Raw genomic sequence first — 24,375 nt, forward strand, 5'->3', positions numbered from 1 at the left:
GAGGGTGTGAAAGTTGATGTATGCGGAATAACTGAAACTAAATGGAGAGGTGAGAGCGTGAGAGAATGGGAGTATGGATGGGGTACAAGTGCAGGAGTAAGAGAGAATGAGAGGGCAAAAGAAAGAGTATGTATAGTTGTGACTAAAAGATGGAAGAAGAGCGTAAGAGAGTATGGATCAGTTGGGTCAAGGATTGTGTGGGTAAGATTGAAAGTTGAAATACAAATGTGGGCAAATGTGTGTGTGTATGCAAGACCGTGCAAGCAGAGTGAGAGAAGAGTTCTGGACAAATGTGGAAGTTTGCATGGACAAGTTTGGATGGAATGAGAGAGTGTTTTTGATCGGTGATATGAATGGTAAAGTAGGGAATGTGAAGGTGGATGGAATAGTTGCTGAGTGGGGTGTGCCTGCTGACATAGATGAGAATGGCAGTGCCTTAGTGGACATTTGTGCTGGGAGGGGATTGGTGATACCCAATACCCTCTTCAGGCACAAAATGATCCACAGGTATACATGGCGAGTGATGAGAAGGGTGGGTGGTGAACTGAATGAAAGGAAGGCAATGATTGATTATGTGTGTGTGAATGAAAGGATGCGAAAATGTGTAATGGATGCAACAGCTTATAGAGGCTGGGGAAGTGGACTTTCTGACCACTACTTGGTGGTGGCCAGAATCAAGATGTAATTAACATGGAGAAATAGAAGAAGGGAAGGACTGGATGAAGGAGTATTTGTAAGGAGAGTGGAAAGGTTACAAGAGGATGAGAAAAAGGCAGAGTATAAGAGAGAAGTGAAGGAACGATTGGGCAAATATAAATTGGAGCAGATGGGGGACGTGGAAGGTGTGTGCAGGATATTCACAGAGGAAATATGTGCAGCATGTGATGTGGTGTGTGGGATGAAGAGAAGACGGAGGGGTGTGCAAGAAACAGTGTCGTGGAATGAAGAGGTGAGACAGGCTGTGGTACAAAAGAACAAAGCATACGATGAATGGATGAGAAATAGGGGTGTGGAAGAAGTTGAGAGGTGGAAGAGAGAGTTATATGCAGAAAGAAAGAGAGAGGTGAAAAGATTAGTAAGAGAGAGTAAGAAGAGAGCGGGTAGTGTGGTGAGTAAGGATGGAGGTTTGGAGGTTGAAGTGCTTGAAAGGGTACAGCAGGGAAGATAGGTTGCTGGTTCCTTGAAAGCACTGATAAGAAGCAGGGAAGTGAGCATGGAAGTGAAAAAATTACTACATGGCAGTATTGAGATACCAACTCTAACTTATGGAAGTTAAGCTTGGACGTTGCTGGAAGGACACAAGTCAAGAGTGAGAGCAATGGAAATCAATTATTTAAGAGGAGCCTGTGGAGTCACATGGAGAGACTGGCTGACAAATGAAGACATAAAGGAGCATTGTGGCGTGGATGTGGATGTGATAGGAAGCATTAGGAGGAATACACTAAGGTGGTTTGGCCATGTGGAGAGGATGGAGGGTGAAAGACTGACGAAGAGAGTGTATGTGAGTGAGATGGAGGTGGGAAGAGGGAGGGGGAAGCCGAGGATGAGATGGAAGGATGGGGAGGCGAGGTATATGAGAGAGGGGGTGTGAGTGGGGAGCGGGGCAGTGAAATGGCGGGGGACAGGGCGATGTGGAGGTGATTTGTTTTTGGCCACCCCGAACGGGATTGAGGCGTCTGGCCATATATATATATATATATATATATATATATATATATATATATATATATATATAGTAGTATATATATAGTATATATATATATATATATATATATATATATATATATATATATATGTATATATATATATATATATATATATATATATATATATATATATATATTTAACCCATTGGAGCCCAGTGTCCGGATTATTGGACAGAACTGGGATTTTTTAAGTCTTTATAAAGTAGGGAACCCCCGGGTAGGGACCTATGAACTTCGCGACTATGAGCCGATACGCGGAAGGTGTTACGCTTAGTACCCACCTAGTGCCATGTCTCGCTCAGCACCCCTGGGATCCAATGGGATATATATATCTATATATCTATATATATATATATTCATTCATTCATTGCCAGACGCCATGTATCCCAGACGGGGTGGCCAAGGGCTTAGAGTTAATTGTTTTTACAAGGAGGGGCACTAATCCTCCACCAACCCCACTTGACACGTAGGGATGCCAACAGCATGTGGTGTTCTTAGGCGGTCACCCATCCAAGTACTAACCAGACCCAACGTTGCTTAACTTCGCTGATCGGACGGGAAGCGATGTACTCAACGTGGTATGGCCGTTGGCTATATATTGCGAGGATTCGAACCAGCGCTTGCAACTGCGTGAGTACAGCAGCTTACCAAGTGAGCTATATATATATATATATATATATATATATATATACACACACACACACATACATTTGGAGCGTAAAGATCGCAGATGTAATAGGAGTAGGATTACCACGCAGAACATAAACATCGTGGCAAAGCTAGGGTCTTTAATTGCAGACGTTTCGGAAAATGCTTTTTGCATGTTCAAAGCAAAATCTACAATCGAGAAATATTCACAGTTAAGATTTTTATATTTTATAACGATGAAAACATGACTAAAAACATGAAAGTACAGAAACCAAGTCCAATAAAATACCGCATCTTTAAACCAGTAAGTAATTAAATGTAAAATGAAAGGGGTAGGAGTAAGAAAGCAAAACGTATCTCTAAAATAGTAAGTGCAATACTGCAAAAAACTTACGTAGTGTGGACAACAAAATAGTTCACAGGAAGCCATGTCACTGATTGTGGGTTCTCCTGTGCTGAATAATGTCGAGCCAGTTCCTAGATTTCTCTGGAGCTAGAGGTGAGGAGGGCCATCGTGGCTTCTTTAGGGCTGAACTGTGTCGAGCCAGTTCAGGATGGTCGTTGCATCAAGCCAACATCAATGGTGTACGTTGAACCAAATCGGAGTCAGTGAAGCATTAAGCCTTCTCTTTAGTACCGCATGGAGACAGTACTGGAGTGAAAAGCTCTGGCCGTTTGCAGTACTTGGGGCTCTAGCTAAGACAGTGGGAGGGCTGCAGCTTGGGGCGGACTGGAGCGGCTAGTGGTGGCATGTGCATGATCTCCATGCTCCACTTGCTCGGATGCTCTTATGGTAGCTATCTCGGTGGTGGAGCAAGGCTGTCTTCTGTCTCATTGGTGATGATTTTCTGTGGTAGTAGCTGGAGCAGGGACTCTGGTATGTGGCCTCGTCCTGGGCATTTTACTACCTTCACCATTTTTAAAGCCACGTCCTCGTGGCAGGAGGTTGAATGTTTTCACTCATTGGTGACCATGGTTGGTGTGAGGTCCTTTAGGATGTAATACAGACTCTAGATTGTTCGTCTGGTTTCCATTTCAGGTTTCTGGTGAGGATGAGGGAGCGTGGTTAGGGTAGGTTGCAAATATGCATAGTAGGTGTTTAGGCCCCTGGATTCTCTTCTTGTGTCCAGTGTTGGAGACCCAGAAATCGTAGGAGCCGAACATGGTGGTGTGGGTTGGGTGTGGTTGGAGAGAAGGGATGGTGGCAATGGCTGTGGCTGCAATGGTGGCTGAGAGGCAAATGGTGACTTTTGACCTGGGGTTAAGGCTTGAAGTCACCCATTGTGGACACGAAGATAGCAGTGGGATGGATGTTGGCTGGTATAGGGATAGGCAGGGTGGAATTTTTGCTTGTTATTATTTTATTTTCCTGAGTTGTCGGGTGAGTTTGATTTGTGGTTGGGGTTGGAGGGGAGGCGAGGGGTTGGGTGGCAGGGTTTAATGATAGTGGGGGACTATATCTTTCAGGTGGCCTTGATTGGTGGCCTGATTTAGTGAATATGGGAATGCAGCTTCTCCTGCTGGACAGATGTGTGGAGCATGATGAGGGGCTGGTGGGTGATCTAGGGCTTGGAGATGATGGCTATGAGGTTGGGCAAGGTTGTCGTGATGGTTGTTGTAAGGGTGACGGTTTATTGGGGCTATTAGATGGATGAGAAGGGGTATGAGAAAATATATGGGATGACAGGGTGACTGAGGGTCAGGATGGTGAATTTGAGTGTGTGGTGGAAAATGAGAGGGGGTTGAGGAAGAGGATTGCTGGTAAGAGGACTGTGGAGTTGACGGGTTGGGTGGTGAAGATAAGGGTAAGGCCTGAGGAGATGAGGATGACTGTCGTGTTGCGGTATTGGGTGGGGATGGGATGGGAGAGAAGTTCGTGGGTGGAGTGGGGAAGACAGGACAATGAATCTGTGGATAGCTGAACAACCAGGGCTGTGGGTGAGCAGGGGTGAAGGAGGATAGAGTTTGGGTTTCCTTAGTTTTGGTGTTGGTTTGGTCGATTTCGTGAGGGTTGTATCGATGGACATATTGGTTGTGGCATACCATGGTTTTGCCATGAAAATCGATGATTACCTAGTAACAATTTGGCAGGAGGGTGATTTCGAAGGGACCTAGAAACTTTGTCCGGAGTTTGTGGTCTAGGGGCAATCTAGCAACCATGTCTTGTTGGCCCAGTTGTTATGGATTATCAGGAGGAGTTTCATTCATATCCCATTGTAGGATCTTTACTTGAGATGGCCAATCTTCTGTATTGAGTGCGACTAGCCTGGTTCTGAACTGACTGGTGAGGCTTTGATGGCTTCTTTCACAAATTTAGTTCCCTTGGGGATGGTTGGGAGATGAGTGGGAGATACAGTATCTGAATAACTTGGACAGCTGTCCCTAAACTTGTCCAGGAAACTTTGAGGTATTATCAGAATGGAGCACCTGTGGAAGGCTGAAGTAGGGAAATACATTGGTACTTAGGGCCTTGGGGACGGCTGGGGTGGAGTGTTTCCCTGCTGAACAGGAGATTATGAGCTTGGAGTAGGTGTCGATGAACATGATGATAAATGAGGTAGCCAACTTTGATGGAAGAGGCCCATCATGTCCACCACAAGCATCTGGCACAGTTTGGTGGCTGTGAGGTGAAAGTTGGTCATGGTGTCCTGGAGATGTCTTTTCCCAATGCGCAGGTTCTGCAAGCTTTGACTACTCGTGTGTCCATGGACGATGGCTGAGGTGTCCAGCAGATATCCATAAAAACCTGAAGCAGTTTTTGCTGGCCAAGGTGAATTCTGTTGTTGTGATGTAGTTGGACCATGACGTCTTTGACCTCTGCGGGGCCAATTATGATGTAGACTGAGGAGGTATATAGGTGGTCCTTTATATGTTCTAACTTTTTGAGGGTATTGGGTGGCAACCATTTGGGTTTTTTTTTAGTTTCCCACTGTTGCGGTAAGGTTTTCTGTGAAGTGCCGAGGTGTGTTTTCATGGTTCACTGGGTGATTTCAGGGGAAGCCTCAACAAGGTGTCCGCGTTGGTATGCAGTTTGCCAGTGTGGTACGCAATGTCGAAGGTGAATTCTTTAAGAGTTTATCACCACTGGACTAAGAAAGCATAATTTTTTTGCGATCTTCACAGCCATTGCAGGGATTGGTGGTCCGTGATGATCGTGAGCAGTGGTCCTCACATGTAGGACCATAAGTACTTGGGTGCCCAGATCACTCCAAGGCATTCACGTTTTGTGGCTGCATAATTTGCTTTGGAAGGGTTAAGGGTCCTGCTGTCACAAGTCACGATGTGCTCATTTCCCCCCAAGACTTGATAGGGGGGTGGTGCCTTTTCCGTCCAGGGAGACATCTGTATACAACCGAAAATGTTGTCTGTAGCCGTGGAAGGCAACTATTGATGCTGTAGTAAGTTTTTTGAAGGCCTTGATTCTGAGGGCAGTTCACTGGAAGGTTTCATCTTATTATGTCATATCATGGAGTGGCTTGGCGATAGTGCTGAAGTTCTTGACAAAGCATCGGTAATATGAGGCCAGGCCTAGGAAGGCATGGACTCCTTTTACATCAGCAGATGGGGTCAGCTCTAAGATGGCTCAGTGCTTGTCAGGATCCAGGGAAAGCCCCTCGCTGGAGATGATATGGCCAAGGAATGCAACTGATTCTTTGTCAAGGTTGCATTCTGATGGCTTGAGCTTGAGGCCAGTTGCTTTATCCCTTTAAAGACGGGCACTGAAATGGTGTGGCATATGCTCAGGATGGGTATAATCGGCGGATTCGATATGGTGGGGGGTTTGTGGGGGAAGAGGTGGGGTGGTTGGTTGGTGGGGGGGGTTGGAAGTGGTGGGGGTGGGGGTAATGGGTGGTGGAGTGAGAGTGGGTAGGTTTGGGTGGGGGTGTGGGGGGTGAGGGGTGGGAGTGGGGGTGAGGGGCAGGAGTAGGGGGATCGGGGGTGGGGATTTGGGGAGGTAGTGGGTAGGGGTGGGAGGTAGGCAGGTGTGGGGTGGGGATTTGGGGAGGTAGGGGGTAGGGGGGTAGGGGTGTGGGGGTAAGGGGTAGAAGGTTGGGGGAATGATGGGGTGGAGGGGTGGGTGGTGAGGGGCATGGGGGGTGCAGGGGTAGGTACGGGGTGGGGGATGGAGTGGTGGTGGGTGGTGAGGGACTGTAAGGGGGTTGGGGGTTGTGCATTGGTGTGGTGGTGGGGTGTGTGTGGAGTTTGAGGTGTAGGGGAGGCCTGACCGCATATGCGGACACCCTTCTTTTTGGCCCTTGGATCCTCGAACAACATATGCAGACACCGACTTTTAGGGGTTGACGCGGCACAGCACTTGCCCTTAACGCTGGAGGTGCTCCTTCCGTGTTCTTCTGAACATGATAACATGTTTCAGGTAGGCCAAACAAGTTTCCCAGTTTAGCACTCGCAGCCCCGAGTCCATTAACCTGCAGAATGCGGCTGGTCCATTGCAGAGGTCAGAGGGGAGGACGTTGAAATTGTAAAGTCATCATCAACTGGTGGAGAAGATCATTTCCTCTCAATGTTCCCCTTCAATGGGTACTTGTCAGTAGCCTGACTGAAGATGCAAAGTGGAGAACCATCGAGCACAGTACAATGAGTCCAAGGATTCATCAATTTGAGGTAGAGGGGTGGCATTTTTGATGGTCACGTTGTTGGGTTGTTGCTAGTCAACGCAAAATCTTGTGAATCCATCTTTCTTTCTTACCAGAACTACAAGGGAAGACCATAGGCTCCTCGAGGGCATCACGATTGCTGCACTCAGCAAGTCATGAACTTGGCATCTTCTTGGTGCTGCACCAGATTATTTGTACGCAATGGCTGGTGTATGGGGGGTCCCATAGTTTGTGTCTGGTGATGTAGTATCTCAGTCCAGCCTAGATCTCTTCGGTGCGAGGCACAGTCGTCCTGGTAGGCAAGGAGCAGCTGCTCCAAGTCTTGTTGGTGTTGTGGTGACAGATGAGTGGGAATCTGAGGTAGGGAGGGGGCGTTGGTAGAACTTGGTGGTCCAAGGGGGATATCTAATGTCTCCACCTCTCCAATGACTAGGCCTTTGGGAAGCGTGAGGGTTCATCGGACACATTAGCGATCCTGATGGTATTGTAGTGAGGGGGAACTATTTCTGGAGAGATGAGGCAACTCATGGGGAAGGGTAGCTCCATCTGCGAAGAGAACAGCAATGGGTGCTAGGCAGGGGTCCCCAGTGGCACACAGGCTTGTCAGGGGGGTTGGTTGGTGGTTGTCTTCTCGTGTGCAGTCTGCATGACTATGTGCAGGCTGGCAGTGGGGTAGTGGGCCCTGTACTGAAGGGGCTGGTGATGGCAGTTGTTGTGGCCCCCAGCTCTTGTAACAAATCCAACCCAAGATAGCCATCATAAGTCGTACACCTTGAGTCAGAGACGATGGACGGATGGTCAGTGTACACTGGCTGCTCTAGGATGGTAACTGCGAGAGCAAGAATTTGGATTTCAGTGTCAGTGGGTCATTTCCTTCCCCAATCAGGCCAGTGGACGAGGCTTGAGGGGCTTTAAAGATTGTGAGATTTTTCTTGTAACACCAAGTGTTCAGACAAGAATGTGTGGCGCCTGTATCCACTAGGAGCCTCACAAGGACTCCATGGTGTCTAATTTTCTTGTAGAAAGGCGTTTTGAGCTTGGTTCTAGTTGCCCCTGCCAGGACCAGAGCCGATGTTGGTGGACCTAATTATCCAGCCCAGCTTTGGAGGACCCGGGTTGGTCCATCTCATCGTCTATGTAATCATTGGTAGACTTCACAATGACGTCTTCCTCGGGATCCAGTCCTGGGTCGTCTATCTGGGCATCATTGTTGGTGACATGATGCTTTAAGGGACAGGGCTTCTCTGGTGGAGTCTGGCAGTTGGACTGGCTCAGCCAATGTTTAACTTACTCATGCAAATTGTGCCGGGTGCAAGAAGCATTGCAGACCTTGAATTACCATGGGTCAATCAAGATCAGGCTGTCCTACTGTGTCTTCTTTTCTTGTGGAGACGGGGATACTCTGGGATATGAGGGATGGTTTCGACTCCACCAAAACTCTGCCTTCTGGCTTGGTTCGATCAGGACACAGCTCCAGTCTGCTTTTGTTTGCCTGTGAGTGCCATCAGTAGCAGCCAGATCGTAATGATGTCCTGGTCGAATCCCTGACTGTCATGGATCGTGATGTGTTCCCGCGTGATACTAGGTAGGATCCGTATGAGGTGCACGAATGTATGCTGAGGTGCACGAATGTAGGCATAATAAATTGTCTCATGTAAGCTGAAGTTGTCTAGATATCCCTTGAATTTTACATAATTGAACTGTGAGAGTGCAATGTCCGAACAGAGGGAGGGTTGGACGGCATCAATCACTATTTTACTGAACTCTGCCCATGTTAGGGTTGCTCTGATTTTCCCCACTGCTAGGGAAACCTACTTGTGTAGATGAGGCAGCAATACCGCGATTTTCTGTGTATCCTGTTTGTAAACCAAATCCAATACAGGTTTGACCATATCTATGTAAGTCGTAACGTCATTCAGTTCTGGGTCATAAATGGGTATGGAGATGTGGGACCTTTAGGCCGCCATCGTGATGTATGTGCTACCGTGTACGTGGAGTGATCACAGCCCTGCCTTTCCTTTCCTCCGTATTTAGAACCATCGTTAGCCAGTGTTACACTGGTGCAAACCTGGTTTCCCAGGGTTCTTCTAAACAAGAAGGAACACACTAAATACACATTGGATACACTCTAATGGTAGAAGGTGGGAACACAAACTCAGAGTGGTGATACTACAGGTTTATTAGTATTCTTACACTCTAGATACAACCCTAGCACACTAAGCTGGAGACATAAAAAGAGTGTGAGGGAAGTGGTCAGTCTGGGATACAGGGTCTCAGTCTTAGGGCCTTAAAAAGGACCTCTAACTTGAGTGCACCAGGGAGATCACCACAAAGTCTATACACTGGAATAAGGGGGATACCCAGGAAGTGAGTTCACATCCATACTAAAGTGTGTTGTTAAAAGTGTATGAGGACAACTAAAAGCCAAAAGTGAGAGACTATGACTCTAGTTCTGAAAGGGAGGAACCCGATATTTAGCTCTCCCTATGAATCTGGAGGACAGATGTTAGTGTGTATTGTTCCCAAACACAGGGAGGTTAGAAGGAACAGAGAAAGTCGAGACAGCAAGGTCCTACAGCAGTGTCGCCAGGATCTGTTTTCCAGGTGTAAGGGGGAGGGGACTGAGGGGGTGTGGAAGGGGGAGCACAGGAAGAGAGGCAACTCCTGGGATTGGGGTGTCTTGCAGCAGTCAGTCCGGACCCAGGATACGTCATGGCTTCTCCAGGGCTGAACCACCTCGAGCTAGTTCAGATGGTTAGGAGGGATGTGTGGCTTCTCTTTAGTTGAACCGTGTCGAGCCAGTTCAGTACACAAGGCGGGATGTCATGGCTTCTGAGATGAACCACGTTGAGCCAGTTCAGTTGGTGACAAAGGACGTTGTAGCTTCTCCTTAGCTGAATTGTGTTGAGCCAGTTCAGTGGATATGGAAGGACGTCGAGGTTTCTCCGGAGCAGTAGGTGAAGGGGGATGTCTTGGCTTCTTCAGAGCTGAACTGCATTGAACCAATTTAGGATGGACATCTCATCGAGCCAAAATCAGTGGTTTGCTTTGAGCCAAACCGCTGTCTGTGAAACATCGTCAGTACTTAATCGAGCCAGTACTGGACTGAGAAGCTCTGGCCATTTGCAGTATTTTGGGCTCTGGCTGTGATGGCGGGTGGGATGTGGCTCGGGACGAGAGGGGTGGCTAGTGGTGGATTGTGCATGATCTCCATGCCCCTTTTGCTCAGATGCTCCTATGGTAGCTACCTTGGTGGTAGGACCAAGCTGTTTCCCAACTTATTGGCGATGATTTTCTGTGGTAGTAGCTGGAGTGAGGACTGCGGCAGCTGGCCTTGTGCCAAGCGTTTTACTAAACTTCCAGCGGAAGTAATCATATAGTTAAAAGGGTTATGGAAGAGTTGTTTAATAGGTGTTCCGTAAATGTCTTTCACAAATTTCGCCAACATAATGCTGAAACGTGTGAAAAACCGCCCATTTGAACACAAAAGTTGAGTCAAGTGTGTGAGCAGCCGTGACTTGGCATCAGGTTCTAAAGCCCCTAATCCGGTGGTATAGACAGTCTAAAGCAGGGTTCTTCAATTACTTTGTCTGAAGGTCCAGTTACACTCATTTGCTGTATAGTTGAGGTCCAGATTAAAAAAATATATATATATACTGTATATCTTTACCGGTATACACAGGGTGTCTCAAGACCTGATGTAGGCAAGTAAATTTGGGAGGTGATTCTTGCCCTAACTTTAAAAGGGAAGAAATCAGCATGGGATGAATTGTTAACTGAAAAGGAGCTATATTTGAGGTAGCTTTGTGAGTAAATTATGAGGGAGACCATTTTGTCTACAAGGTCAACAACAAATTTAGCTCAGAAATGGTTGAGTCTTGGACCCACTTAGACTTTTTTTTTTTTTTACACAAAACTGACCAAGGCTCTAAAGGTAGCTCATTAAGTGCTGGGATACACTGTAAAATATCACTAATGTCATAAAAATATGCAAGTGATCTATTTGATTGCAGGAAAATGTATAATTGCAATTTTAAAATGTAATGACTCAGTGTATTCTGAAATACAACACCACATCACTTTCATACTGTCCACCCATAACCAGTCTAGAAGTTCAGTACCCTACTGTCAACCTATCATTTGAACAACATAACAACGACAGTCACTGGGTACTTGCTGCAACTTGCTGCGTAGTGTGCACACGGAAAAGAATAGTCACAGAAATGACATGGTATTTAGTTTGATGAAACTCACTTTATTTCACGGAATGTGATCACCAGGAGTAGCTGGAAAATTGGTAGTCTCAGTTAGACAGTAGTCTCACTCATCTGTCTTTTAACCACGAAGTTTAATTGTCTATGTCATGTACTTTATAACGAAAACAGTACATACTGTACAGTAATACCCATGTCCTAAGACATTACTGTAAGAGTTTAACTTACTACAAATAGATAACTATGTGGAATTCTAATTATTCAGGTGATATTAAAAAAAAATCATATATCTGAAATAGTTTCTTGGATATGAACTAGATTCTGTACATCAAAGAAGGAGGTCCAAAGATTTGGACCGCGATCCGCCTTTTTTTTTTTTTTTTTTTTTTTTTATGTGTCCGACTCTGGGCAAAGGCTTCAGGGCCTATATCTCGGGAGCAGTAACGTATCCCAAGGCCCAGTAGTCCTCCTACACCTCCTCATGTCACAACTTCGGCGCTGACACCCACCGTCCATATTGAATACATGCTAGGGCTGTCTCATACAGGACTGGTGTATTGGTATTAGCGGGGGTATTTTTACGACATGTCGGTGGGTCATCTGGTAAATCAGGAAAGTCTGCTTTTATGAAATTCAAATCCTTAAACTGTTCCCTGCCCCAGCCGGGATTCGAACCTGGGTCCACCAGGACTGGAGGCCGTCTCTCTTCCGATTCAGCCACCGTCTCCCCCACTGGTCTAAATAAATTACGTATCTTCTCAAAGTGTGTTTTAATATACGGCAAGTGGGACAAAATACTTCTGTTAGCTAAACTAATAACATAAGCAGGCAGGTAACTTGATGGTGTGGATACCTATAACGTAATAATTCTTCACCCAACTGTGGTTGTTGTATTATGACAACAATACCAGTTTTTGCCTCAGTTTATCTCCAAACTTAATCACAGTGCAGGGGCATTGTGACTAATAACCAAGGACATTCATTCCTACCTCATAATCAAGATTTATCAAATTTCGTGCAATCACGAACAAGGAAGGGCGCAGTCTAACATGTGGCAGTGACAGAGCACAACACTAAACCTGAGCTGTCTTGGAAATCATACTACCTACAGCAGATATATCACGTCGTTGGAAAGTTTATGATGCGAAATGTGTTGCTTAAATGTTTTTTCTCACAGTACGCTACTTTACTGATAAACAAAAAATAATAATAATAATTACCAAAATCAAAAATCAGTTTCAAACCTAGGCTATCTTGGAGAGTGTTAGAGGAACAGGGGATTAACTCATATCGCAGGGAAGGCTGTTGAGAAGTGGTTGTTGATATTTTAGTTAATTTTCTCATAATTACAAGAATTCGATAAAAGAAAAATGCACCAGGACTCATTATTTGCGGAAAACTTTTAAAGCGCTGGTGGGGCTAAACACAGCGTTGGGGAGCTTATGGGAAGTAATCGGTGGTACTTTAGTGAGTTTTATTTATAAAAAATAAACACCACTTTATTGCTGAAGGAACCATAATCCAACAAAATGAGCAGAAACCTGAATGAACTCGGAAACCATTAAAGCTATAGGTGATTTACCATATAGTTAGAAAGCCTTTAAACAAGTGACACTTATACTTACGTAGGATATCTCTAAATTTCACAATGTACACTCGGCAAGATTTCCGACTGGACCACCTGGTTGCTGGATTTGGCTAACTTGGCACAGCGCGCGCCCGTGCGTGCGTGTGTGTGTGTGTGTGTGTGTGCGTGTGTGTGTGTGTGTGTGTGTGTGTGTGTGTGTGCCCACCAATTTTTCGAATCGCCAAGCTTCATCCTCCGAATTATATTATGTGGCCATTGTATTATGCTATGTTATAGACTAATAAATATTATGTGATTGGGATCATGGGCTGTGCACTATACTATTTATAGTCTGAGTTATATATAATATTTCTCTTGCCATGTAGCTTGAACCACGATACAGGTTGAGTTGTGGTTCAGAAACAGAGGGTAAGTTCACACAGAAATGGCGCGATGTAGGGGGAAGGGGGGAGTATGGGAGTGAGCGGCCAACAGTTATATATTCTTAGTCAATACAGTAGTGTTATTAAGGTGTCAGTGATATCCTGTATCCTATATAATAATAAACCTATTTATTTTTATTATCTTTAGACCCGATTACACACTAGGATACCCCCTCCCTCGTTAACGGAAAACATGCAGCCTCTCTCTCTCTCTCTCTCTCTCTCTCTAAAACTCCTCAGCTGGCTATCAGTAGACACACACACACACACACACACACACACAAGCTAATAAGTAACGACGTTGCATTTATTACGTTTACCTAAAATTTAATAGTGTCAAAATACAAGTGCAATACATAACCACCTAACATTACGGATTATGTTTATGTTTCAGTAATAGGCATGGGGTAGCCATACCCACAGTAGGCCTAATATTTTCGTTAATGCTAAAAGTAATCGTGTGTTCAGTGGCGGATACCAGTTAGAGGGGAGGTGGCCGCTGACACCTCCAATCCTCATAGCTACGGTGGTGAGTTGTGGTGTCACTGCAGAGGTTCCTGTTCCTCCAGTTATTTCAATAATTAGAGTTAACGTGATGAACAGCTATTTCTTATGGAAAATACAAACAGCCTATATGGAACTCTCAAAATACATTTATGAAACATATTGTGGGAGCTTTCCAGCTCTCACCACCAGTCATAGTTTTGGTCCTTTGTTTCAGTTTTGCCAGCCTGACAGTGTGCAATGTTAATGAACATGCTATTAATGTTAGTTCTATATGCTTATTTACATTTCGAACAACAGAATTCAAAGTAGGATTTCATTCAGTACACAGAATGCTAAATACAGTATGTGTGTGTGCGTGTGGGACAATACGTGTGATGGGGGTGGGAGGAGTATACTGAGTATGAAATGTGTGTCATAATGGTAATATGGGTGTGTGTATACGTGGCTAAGGACGTCCAAAACTGATATGTAATCTTTGCCTTTAACACTCAGTGACGCACAACACAGTATTTATTTAGGCTCTGTGTATAAGTTTGTTGCATTTTACATTATTAAATTATTATGATAATGTTTTAGGGGTGAAACCTGAAACACAACATAAAGACAAACACTGAAGTATTACTCGTATAATACTGCAATATGGAATCATATTGCATGAATTACTAATTCCTCCAGGAGGAAATTATGTTATTTTAATGTTCATTACAAAACTACACTGTAGGAGCATCTGTTTTTAATGGCAACTTACCGGATTCCCAGCGATAAGTTTATTAAGTCATACTATAGCATAGATTTATGCAATTTATCCATTATATATGGACGTTTACGTAAACTTCTTCGAAAAGGCAGCAAGTTCAGTGTTTAATAGTTTGTGAAGTTCACGTATTTTTTGGTGTGGTTATAAATCCAGCGGTTCTTTACTGGCCAATGTAATTCCTTAGAAAATGAGAGTGGTCAAGTGTAAAACCAATATATACTCTATGTTGCATAGTAGTTTGAAAATGATCACTGATAATATTATATGATTACTGCATGACCCTCCCGAATGACCGCACCCAAAATCTTTGTTTTATTTATTTTAATTTGGGCCACTTGGAACAGATATTCGTAAATGACACGATTGCCCACGTGGATTTATTGGATATAACCTAGCCAGTATGAAGTTTCTTGATTAATAACATATGTGGGTGTATGGTTATCAGGTAAAAGCGAGAACCTACACACACACACACACACACACACACACACGCTCTCTCTGGCTCAGTGGTAACGTTCTAGCTTGCCATCTGGTAGACATGAGTTCGCGCCTCGATCAGGTTGCGAAAAGTTTCACTGACCAAGTGGGTGGTTACTGTCCCCATTGAGCAAGGGGACGGGTGTGTGCATGTGTGAAGGTCACAGCCTTGCCCTTAAATCAGACTACATGAGCTCTCAGCTCCCATCCGGGAGGGTAAAAAGCTGACGATCAAGACCATCTGACCAACCCGGTGAATTACACAATATATATATATATATATATATATATATATATATATATATATATATATATATATATATGGTGGTGAATTGTAAGAATTATGGTAAACAGACAGGTTGAGGAAATTTTGGGGAGTGTGGAAGAGCAGTAGGTAGATAAAGGCCAGAGTATAGAGATACGTTGATCATATGCCTGACATTTCTCCATATGACTGTTACCAGGTATTTGGTAGTCATAAAAGTTAATGATAGAGAAAAGATTTCTGGATTCAACAGTACTCTAATGTATATGTATAAATTTACTGACGATATGTATAACAAAAATATTTTTATACTTTATGACTAAACAATCTTAATATTAAAAGATCATTTAGGGATCAATTGATAATCATAGTAATAATACGTCTAGATGAACGCATATTACCAACACTTGCACCATTGTTGATTAAGCCTTACAATCCCCATAAAATATAGTAAACAAATAGTGGATAACGAACCATAACATGAAAAACGGTGGCTTTTCCAGAAGAGTCAAAGATGTGAGAAATGAAACTATATGAGAGATGTGTAAATATTCTATTCACGTGCAGTTACGACCGTAGGAACATCTACGAGGAGGCCAGAAGTGGACACGTCACCGTCAGTGTCTGGGGGTGGGTGTGCATCCACTGTACGGGTGACGTCACCAGGATAGAAGGGAGTTCCACTACTAAAAAGTACATTGAAATTTTGCAGGATTTTTTCCTTCCCTCAGTTCAGGGGCGGAACTATCCGTTTCTCCCCGGCCCTACAATTTTTGTTTAGGACCGCTGCTCCATCCACGCGGCGAGAAGAGTCTCGGAATGGTTTGCAGGTCGAGAGGACTTGCAGCTGCTCGACTGGCTCAGTAAGGAAGCAGACATGAACCCCATCGAAAATGTATGAGGGGATATAGTTAACTGTTGGGAGCCTGAGAGGGAACGGACACCAGATGAACTACTGGCCCACATGCATGCCTAGTGGGAACAGTTCAGACGCCAGCAGCAGCTCATACGGGACCATGTCGCCTCTATACCAAACAGACTGCGAGAGGTGATCGAGAAGGAGGGTGAGTTACTTCCTACTAATGAATGATTTCCACAGAAACCTTATGTTCTTTTTTTTTTTTTTTTAATTAATATCCTCTGATTATAATGGATATTATTCCATGCAGTATAACAATTTTACAGTAACTTTAATAACTAAATGTAACTTACCTGGCAACATAACTGATACGACACTATCATATATATTTTGCTCACTGACATGATTATTACGGGGCAATTATACAGGAATTAGTGACGTTTATGTGCATTTCTTAACGCAACTTTCCTGTTACAATAGCAGTTTCTTTTTTTTTTTTCATTAAAATATGATGCTTTCTTGATTAGAAAATGACAACTCTAGACATTTTGCCAACTCGCTAGACATCTTGCCTCCTTCTGAAATGCCTAAGGTGCTGTTTTCCAATCGTGATAAAGATTTTTAAAAATTACTCAGGAATAAGTTGGTCAGTGTGTGATCAATATCAAATACCGGTAAACTACTAACAGTTGCCGTCTGTTCGATGTAGTTTTAAGTGAACGTCCACTATGACATCACTTATAATACAATAAATAACATATTACTTAACTCACAGCTACAGTATAACGTAACATACTGATCAAAGGAAATCCGATAACCCAAGCTTAAGAAACGCTGCACCTACAACGTACTTAAATATATGTTATAATACGGTAATATTTCTTCCTGAAATATTGTTATTCGTGTATTTTGCCACCCAGAATGCATTTTTTAAATATTTTAGTGTTTGTCTTTATGTTGTGTTTCAGGTTTCACCCCTAAAACATTATCATAATAATTTAATAATGTAAAATGCAACAAACTTATACACAGAGCCTAAATAAATACTGTGTTGTGCGTCACTGAGTGTTAAAGGCAAAGATTACATATCAGTTTTGGACGTCCTTAGCCACGTATACACACACCCATATTACCATTATGACACACATTTCATACTCAGTATACTCCTCCCACCCCCATCACACGTATTGTCCCACACGCACACACACATACTGTATTTAGCATTCTGTGTACTGAATGAAATCCTACTTTGAATTCTGTTGTTCGAAATGTAAATAAGCATATAGAACTAACATTAATAGCATGTTCATTAACATTGCACACTGTCAGGCTGGCAAAACTGAAACAAAGGACCAAAACTATGACTGGTGGTGAGAGCTGGAAAGCTCCCACAGTATGTTTCATAAATGTATTTTGAGAGTTCCATATAGGCTGTTTGTATTTTCCATAAGAAATAGCTGTTCATCACGTTAACTCTAATTATTGAAATAACTGGAGGAACAGGAACCTCTGCAGTGACACCACAACTCACCACCGTAGCTATGAGGATTGGAGGTGTCAGCGGCCACCTCCCCTCTAACTGGTATCCGCCACTGAACACACGATTACTTTTAGCATTAACGAAAATATTAGGCCTACTGTGGGTATGGCTACCCCATGCCTATTACTGAAACATAAACATAATCCGTAATGTTAGGTGGTTATGTATTGCACTTGTATTTTGACACTATTAAATTTTAGGTAAACGTAATAAATGCAACGTCGTTACTTATTAGCTTGTGTGTGTGTGTGTGTGTGTGTCTACTGATAGCCAGCTGAGGAGTTTTAGAGAGAGAGAGAGAGAGAGAGAGAGAGGCTGCATGTTTTCCGTTAACGAGGGAGGGGGTATCCTAGTGTGTAATCGGGTCTAAAGATAATAAAAATAAATAGGTTTATTATTATATAGGATACAGGATATCACTGACACCTTAATAACACTACTGTATTGACTAAGAATATATAACTGTTGGCCGCTCACTCCCATACTCCCCCCTTCCCCCTACATCGCGCCATTTCTGGGTGAACTTACCCTCTGTTTCTGAACCACAACTCAACCTGTATCGTGGTTCAAGCTACATGGCAAGAGAATTATTATATATAACTCAGACTATAAATAGTATAGTGCACAGCCCATGATCCCAATCACATAATATTTATTAGTCTATAACATAGCATAATACAATGGCCACATAATATAATTCGGAGGATGAAGCTTGGCGATTCGAAAAATTGTCGGGCACACACACACACACACACACACACACACACACACACACACACACACACACACACACACACACACACACACACACACACACACACACATACACACACACACACACACACACACAGACACACACACACACACACACGGGCGCGCGCGATGCCGCGTTAGCCAAATCCAGCAACCAGGTGGTCCAGTTGGAAATCTTGCCGAGCGTACATCAGCATCAGGCTGGTAGGATGGCAAAACTTTTCTTTTTGCTAAAGTACATACTATACAAAACATGCTTACTGAAACATGTTCGACATTTTCAAGTTTGGTTAAGTATAAAATCATACAGACTATGTACTGTATTTATAAGAGCTGCTGAAGTGCCCCCCCCCCCTCTCTCTCTCTCTCTGTAATTTTCCAAGTCATCCTGCTGTTTGACCTTCATTGGTGGATGGGCAGGTTGGTCAGCTGATGGGTGGATGGTTGGGTTAGGTGGATGGGTGGGTGGGTGGGTTGGGCAGGGTGGAGTGTTAGGGGTGTTTATTGTTGGCGAACGTGTGGGGTGGGTAGGTCAGTGCATAGGGTGGTTGGGGTAGTTTTTGTGGGTGGTTGTCTCGGCGAGTGAGTGGTCGGGGCGGGACAGATGGGTGGGCATGTTGGGGACGGTGGTTGAGAAAGGCGGGTGGGTGGGCTGGGTGGATAGGTTTGTAGGTGAATGGGCTGAATTTTGCTGGTGGGCGGGTGGATATGTGTAATAGTTCGCAAAGGATAAGGCATAAAATGGGATTATAGTGCTAGTAATAATGTAGCTCCCGAAGGGTATGGCAGAAGACGGGATAATGTTGCTAGTATAACATATCGTTGTTCTAGTGCTCGCAGAACTCCCGACTCAGAAAAGTATTATACATACTGTCAGATGGTACAGACATTTTGTATGGTTGTAGAGCACAGCATCAAAGCTGCTTTATCTCGGAAACTTAATAAGCTACAGCGGATCCATGCAACTAGTTATGAAGCATGTGAAAGATTAATGGGTGTCTGAAGTGTCTTTCACAAAACTCGCCAACATAATTCTGAAAGGCGCCAAAAGTACCAGTTTGCTAATAAAGATGTAGTCAAATGTGTGAGCAGCCATGTTTTGGCATCAGGTTCCAAAGCACTTAAGCTCATAGTATATACGTTTTAAAATAAGAAGTATCGATGTATACAGTATTGTGCTTTAATATCAGGTATGTGCGATTAAGCACTGCTGCTGAGAAAACTAACAACATCAGCATTTTCTTGTGTGGACGCGTATAACTTAATAATTTTCCACTCTAGTATAGGTATTGTATCATAACAAAGATCCTTTTAACTTTCAGCTCTGTATCCAAAAGTAATCAGACTGGAATCTCATTTTCCTTAATACCAAGGAATTTCATAGAAATTCGCTGAACCGCAACTTATTATAGTTGTTTGAGCAAGCGAAAACTGTAATATGCATCAGTGTTAGAACATGCCAAACTCTTGTTATCTTGTAAAATAATAAGGAGTTCTACGGACATCGATGGTGAGCTTGTAAAGGAAACAGACATGACTTAAGCTGACTTTCCTAAAATTTACCAACATGAAAAAAAAAAATTGATATAATGAGTAACCAAAGAGTATCCAATTAAAAACACATTCATACTGAAACATGTCTCTGTACATAGATGGAAAGACAGTAAAAAAATCAATAGATGCTAATAGAATGACTTTACTGGAGTTCGACAAAATAATACCGAAAGTGCAAAAAAAATGTTCGAGACAGCTCACAAAGCCAGCAAGTGAGAACATTATCAGATATGTAATCAAGTGAGTCAAGATAATGCTGAGAATGCGCAAAAATAGCCTAATGCTGAAAAGGGGCAAAAAAGAGGAATATTCTTACAAAATTAATCAGTAGAGAGGGTTCAACAATAGAGCTGGATTATCGGAGAGACTTATAAAATAACAACAGATCTACGCACATCACTGAAAAGGTTACAAAAAAGTAAAATCTTTGTTTTAACCCCTAATCACTGGGTAATGTCTACTGTATTCACGTCACAATCGCGGTGCTACATGGCTGCCAGGTAGTGGCTATACACGCAAGTGTCTTCCTGCCACCATTTGTACAGGTCGCCATTTCATCTCGGGGACCAAAGGGTAGGGAGGGAGTCCCTCCATAACACACAGGGGAGACTCAGTCCGTCCAGTGCTCTTGGCAGGTGTACAACGATGTCTTCAGGTTCATATTTGTCTGATTCCGTCTACGCCACTTGTAGCCAACTGCATCATCCACCCCTGCCAAGCCTCTTTCCAAGGATACTAGAAATGGGCTCAGTGCTCATGGATGCAACAGAGTTTAGTACATCTAGTAGTGAAGTTATCACGTTGAGAGCAAAGCCATACTCATCGCCACGGGCAGATGCACGGACACGTCCTGCTTTCACGCCGAAAATTTTTTCTCTTCCTTACATCATTACTCATCAACGCAACGACCTGCAGACCTGGGGATACTTTCATTCGCAAGAGGAAGAGTTGGTGAGTAGTATGGTGAGTAATATGGTGAGTAATATGTATTCAAAGGTCATTTTATTTAGCTCAAGATAGTTTCCAAGGAAGAGTGGGTAACTCAGAACCTTCGTTAATCCCATCGCTACTGTGATGATCCTAGGTTGAATAACTTTCAAAAGTTTTCGGTGCATCTTACATATGTGCTTCAAAAAATAGCAAAACAAGAACGAAAAGCACTTACTAAAACATATTAAGATATTGGAATGACAGTGTGCCACAGACTGAACATGGTCGGCTCAGGAAAACATAATTATAATCCCATTTTTTTTTTTTAACTCCAGTGTCACTATGGTGCACCATAAGTGCACCCAAAAACTGTCATGATATAATCATTAACAAACCATGCAATAAAAAGAATTATGCCAAAAAATAAAATAAAATAATAAAGTGCAGGGATGGGATTACATGTCGTTTTACTGCTTCGATATTGTTTAGATGGATTTAGGAGCACTGCCATCCCCACTATAATCGTTGTATATTTCCATGGGGGAAGCAGCCTAGGTATATAGATAGAGATATACTTTTGAGCCCCATTAAATACTCTCACCCTCTGATCGTTTTCTGTCTCTTCGCAAGCATTCTTCTGTTTTTATATTTCAGGCTCTTTCACCTTCTCTTCAAATCTTTCTTCTTCCCGGCATACAGTTTTCTCTTCCATTTTTACATGTCCTCATTAATTTTCATCTACTTCGTATGGAGTCCCTAAAACTTTCCTCCATTCCTTTGACAGTTCACTAAACCCTCTCATTCCACCACGCTACTGGTTTCATCTTTTACCTCTTCTAACCCCACACACCACCTCGGTGCTGCACACAGGTTTCTCACACCTTCCACTTCCTCCATCTGCTCCTGATCATAATTATCTACCCTGTCTCGCCTCCATCTGTCTTCTATAACCCATCCTCTTTCCCACCTCCTGCAGCCTTATCACTGCACCCTACGGCCTTTTAAAGTCACATAAACAGGAAAGGAAACCAGTCCCTGGACTGATCCCATGACACTACGGAGATGCTACATTGCAACTGGCGTAGCCCCTGTTACCTGAAACAAGAATCCGGTGAACTGCAGGCTGGTTACCTCTATGCAGTAGCCCACCATTAACTTTTGGGGGTATTGGTAAGGAAGTGAGGGACTTGTGTATAACTGGGCAGCGCACATGTCCGCCTATATCTGTACCACTGCATGAAGGCACACGCTCCAGCATTGGTCTCTCGGTTAAAAAGGAAAAAAAAAAAATGTTATTCCAACAACTCTCTTCCGTTCTTTGTTTATATTGTTGCGACGTCCATTATATGGAGATGGGGGATGAAGTGAATACAGCATATTGTGGCTGGCAGGTGAATTCTGTGTAACGTTCGAAGTTTTGTAGCAACTTTTCCTTAGCGATTCATTTTCCACATCAGAGGTAAAAAGATAATGTTGATTTTATGTGTATGGCGTGTCGGGGTGAGGAGATGGAGATTGTCAGACATGAAAGGATTGAACTTGGTGATGAATCTCTTGAGTGTGTGGAAGAGTATTGCTATTTGGGAGACATGTTGTGTGCTGGAGGTGGGGCTAAGGTGAGAAGTGGTTGGAAGAAGTTCAGGGAGCTCTTGCCTCTATTGACATTGAGAGGACTCTCCCTACTTGCTAAGGGGTCTTTGTATGCAGCATGTGTTAGGAGTGTAATGCTGTATGGTAGTGAGACCTGGGCAGTGATGGAGGAAGATATTTGCCGGCTCAGACGTACAGAAATGACAATGATTAGGTGGATGTGCAGTGCGTCCCTGCGTCCAAGGCCTGGAGGGGCTGGGTTTACGATGGAAGAGTTGAAAGGTAGGATGGGATTGGAGTGTATTGGTGCTGTGATGAGGAGAGGTAGATTGAGATGGTTTGGACATGTGAAGAGGATGGGGGATGATAATTGGGTGAGGAAGGTGAGAAGTGTTAATATTGGGGGTGGGGTTATGAGGGGCAGACCGAGAAAGACATGGGACGAGGTCATTAAGTGTGACCTCAGGGATAAGGGACTGAACAGGGAGGCTGCAATGGATCGTGCAGCGTGGAGAGCCGCCATTAGGTGACCAAGGCCGACACATGCAAGCATGTTGGAGCCTTTAAAAACGAAAACGAAAACCTTATCATTCAATTGTGTGCGATTTATATGGCCATTACAGAGACATACTTTCCATCAATAACGTACAAAGCGATATTAACGTTTAAGGTGTAGTGTGAAGAAGATGTATTATGAATTCTACAAAACCACTCAGACTACGACCCATATCCTTACCCTTAGGCTGCCTCCTCACTGTCTGTATTGTTGTCGTGGGAGACTTCGTGCTGCCTTTCCGTGACAGCACACATTGTATATTAAACGTTTATATTATCTTGTATGCTACTTATACCTCCCTATTATTGACATATTTTTCATTACCAATATACGAGAGGATATTACCAGGTGTCATCAGAATTCCCAAGTCAAAAACAATACGTTAAGAAATGTGAGAAAATGTTCTTACGGTCACACTCTCCAGGGTAGGCGAGTCTGATGGATGGGTCGTGGCACTGAGCAATAAGCAGGAAGCATTTGTTGCTGTAGGTCACGCCGTCGCTGCCACACAAGGGGCCGTACTCCAGGGTGCAGAACCGAGGACACTCCTCTTGGAGGTCAGATGAAAAAAATGTGAATTACATTGAAAATATTGTTTGGATTAGCTGATAAATGATAGCTGATATGAAGAATTTCTCTGAATTAAATTGTACTATTTTAAAGAAGTAAAGAGTCGTCTGTCAGTAATCAGAACGGTGTTTATGTTGCTACGATAGTGAAGAATTTTAATTAAGAATTTTGTGAAGTCCATTTTATTGTCCAAATTCCATACTATGACAAAACAACACTGTATTTTCATCAAACAAGAAACATCAAGAGGTCATGATTTGGACTAATTCGTGCGACGACAGTGCATGAAATCTCTCTCTCTCTCTCTCTCTCTCTCTCTCTCTCTCTCTCTCTCTCTCTCTCTCTCTCTCTCTCTCTATCGAAAAAGGAAGATTAACACCTACCAACACCCACCGCCAAATTCATCACCATCACCACCACCACCAAAGAGTCTTCGCAGCATCTTCTTCACTGATACTGGGCCTCCGACGTACGGTTTCGTCAACAGAGTGATTTGGGTAAAAGGGTGCTAGTACAGTGGCATGAACTTATTCTGCCAATGCCATCATGTCTTTAAGCATTAATGGATCTCATTTTAGACATGCGTGTCCTGAACTACTTCAAATACGGTACTCAGGAATTTTCTTATAAAAAAAATATCAACTCTTTGGGGCTAGGCAAGTACAGTGACTTCATATAACAGTAATACACTGTCTTACTGACGTAGTCATTGTTATGCTGTTCTTCCTGCATTTTATCTCTTTTTAGATCTACCGAACCACCTACAACTCCGATATATGGAGTGGTAGAACACAGCATCAAAACTCTTATTTAGGAGACGATT

The 24,375-nt window shown here is 43.4% G+C and overlaps 1 protein-coding gene and 1 non-coding gene across 2 annotated transcripts in view; both read right to left on the reverse strand.

Annotated features, from left to right (window-relative positions):
- LOC145403332 (uncharacterized) overlaps positions 1-24,375 on the reverse strand; it is a 137,864-nt gene that overhangs the window by 98,575 nt on the left and 14,914 nt on the right. The window contains exons 2-3 of the mRNA XM_080275124.1: positions 23,392-23,532; positions 23,163-23,216 (exon numbers count right to left, since the gene is read on the reverse strand). Coding sequence (XP_080131250.1) covers positions 23,163-23,216; positions 23,392-23,532 — 195 coding nt within the window. The remainder of the gene's footprint in view (positions 1-23,162; positions 23,217-23,391; positions 23,533-24,375) is intronic.
- On the reverse strand, positions 2,180-2,298 carry LOC145403512 (5S ribosomal RNA). Its single transcript, XR_013898029.1, has one exon. It is a non-coding gene; the product is annotated as a 5S ribosomal RNA (ribosomal RNA).

This window comes from Coenobita brevimanus, chromosome 60 (genome assembly GCF_032717465.1).
Source record: "Coenobita brevimanus isolate Jiangsu-jjx chromosome 60, ASM3271746v2, whole genome shotgun sequence".
NCBI classification, from domain to species: domain Eukaryota; kingdom Metazoa; phylum Arthropoda; class Malacostraca; order Decapoda; family Coenobitidae; genus Coenobita; species Coenobita brevimanus.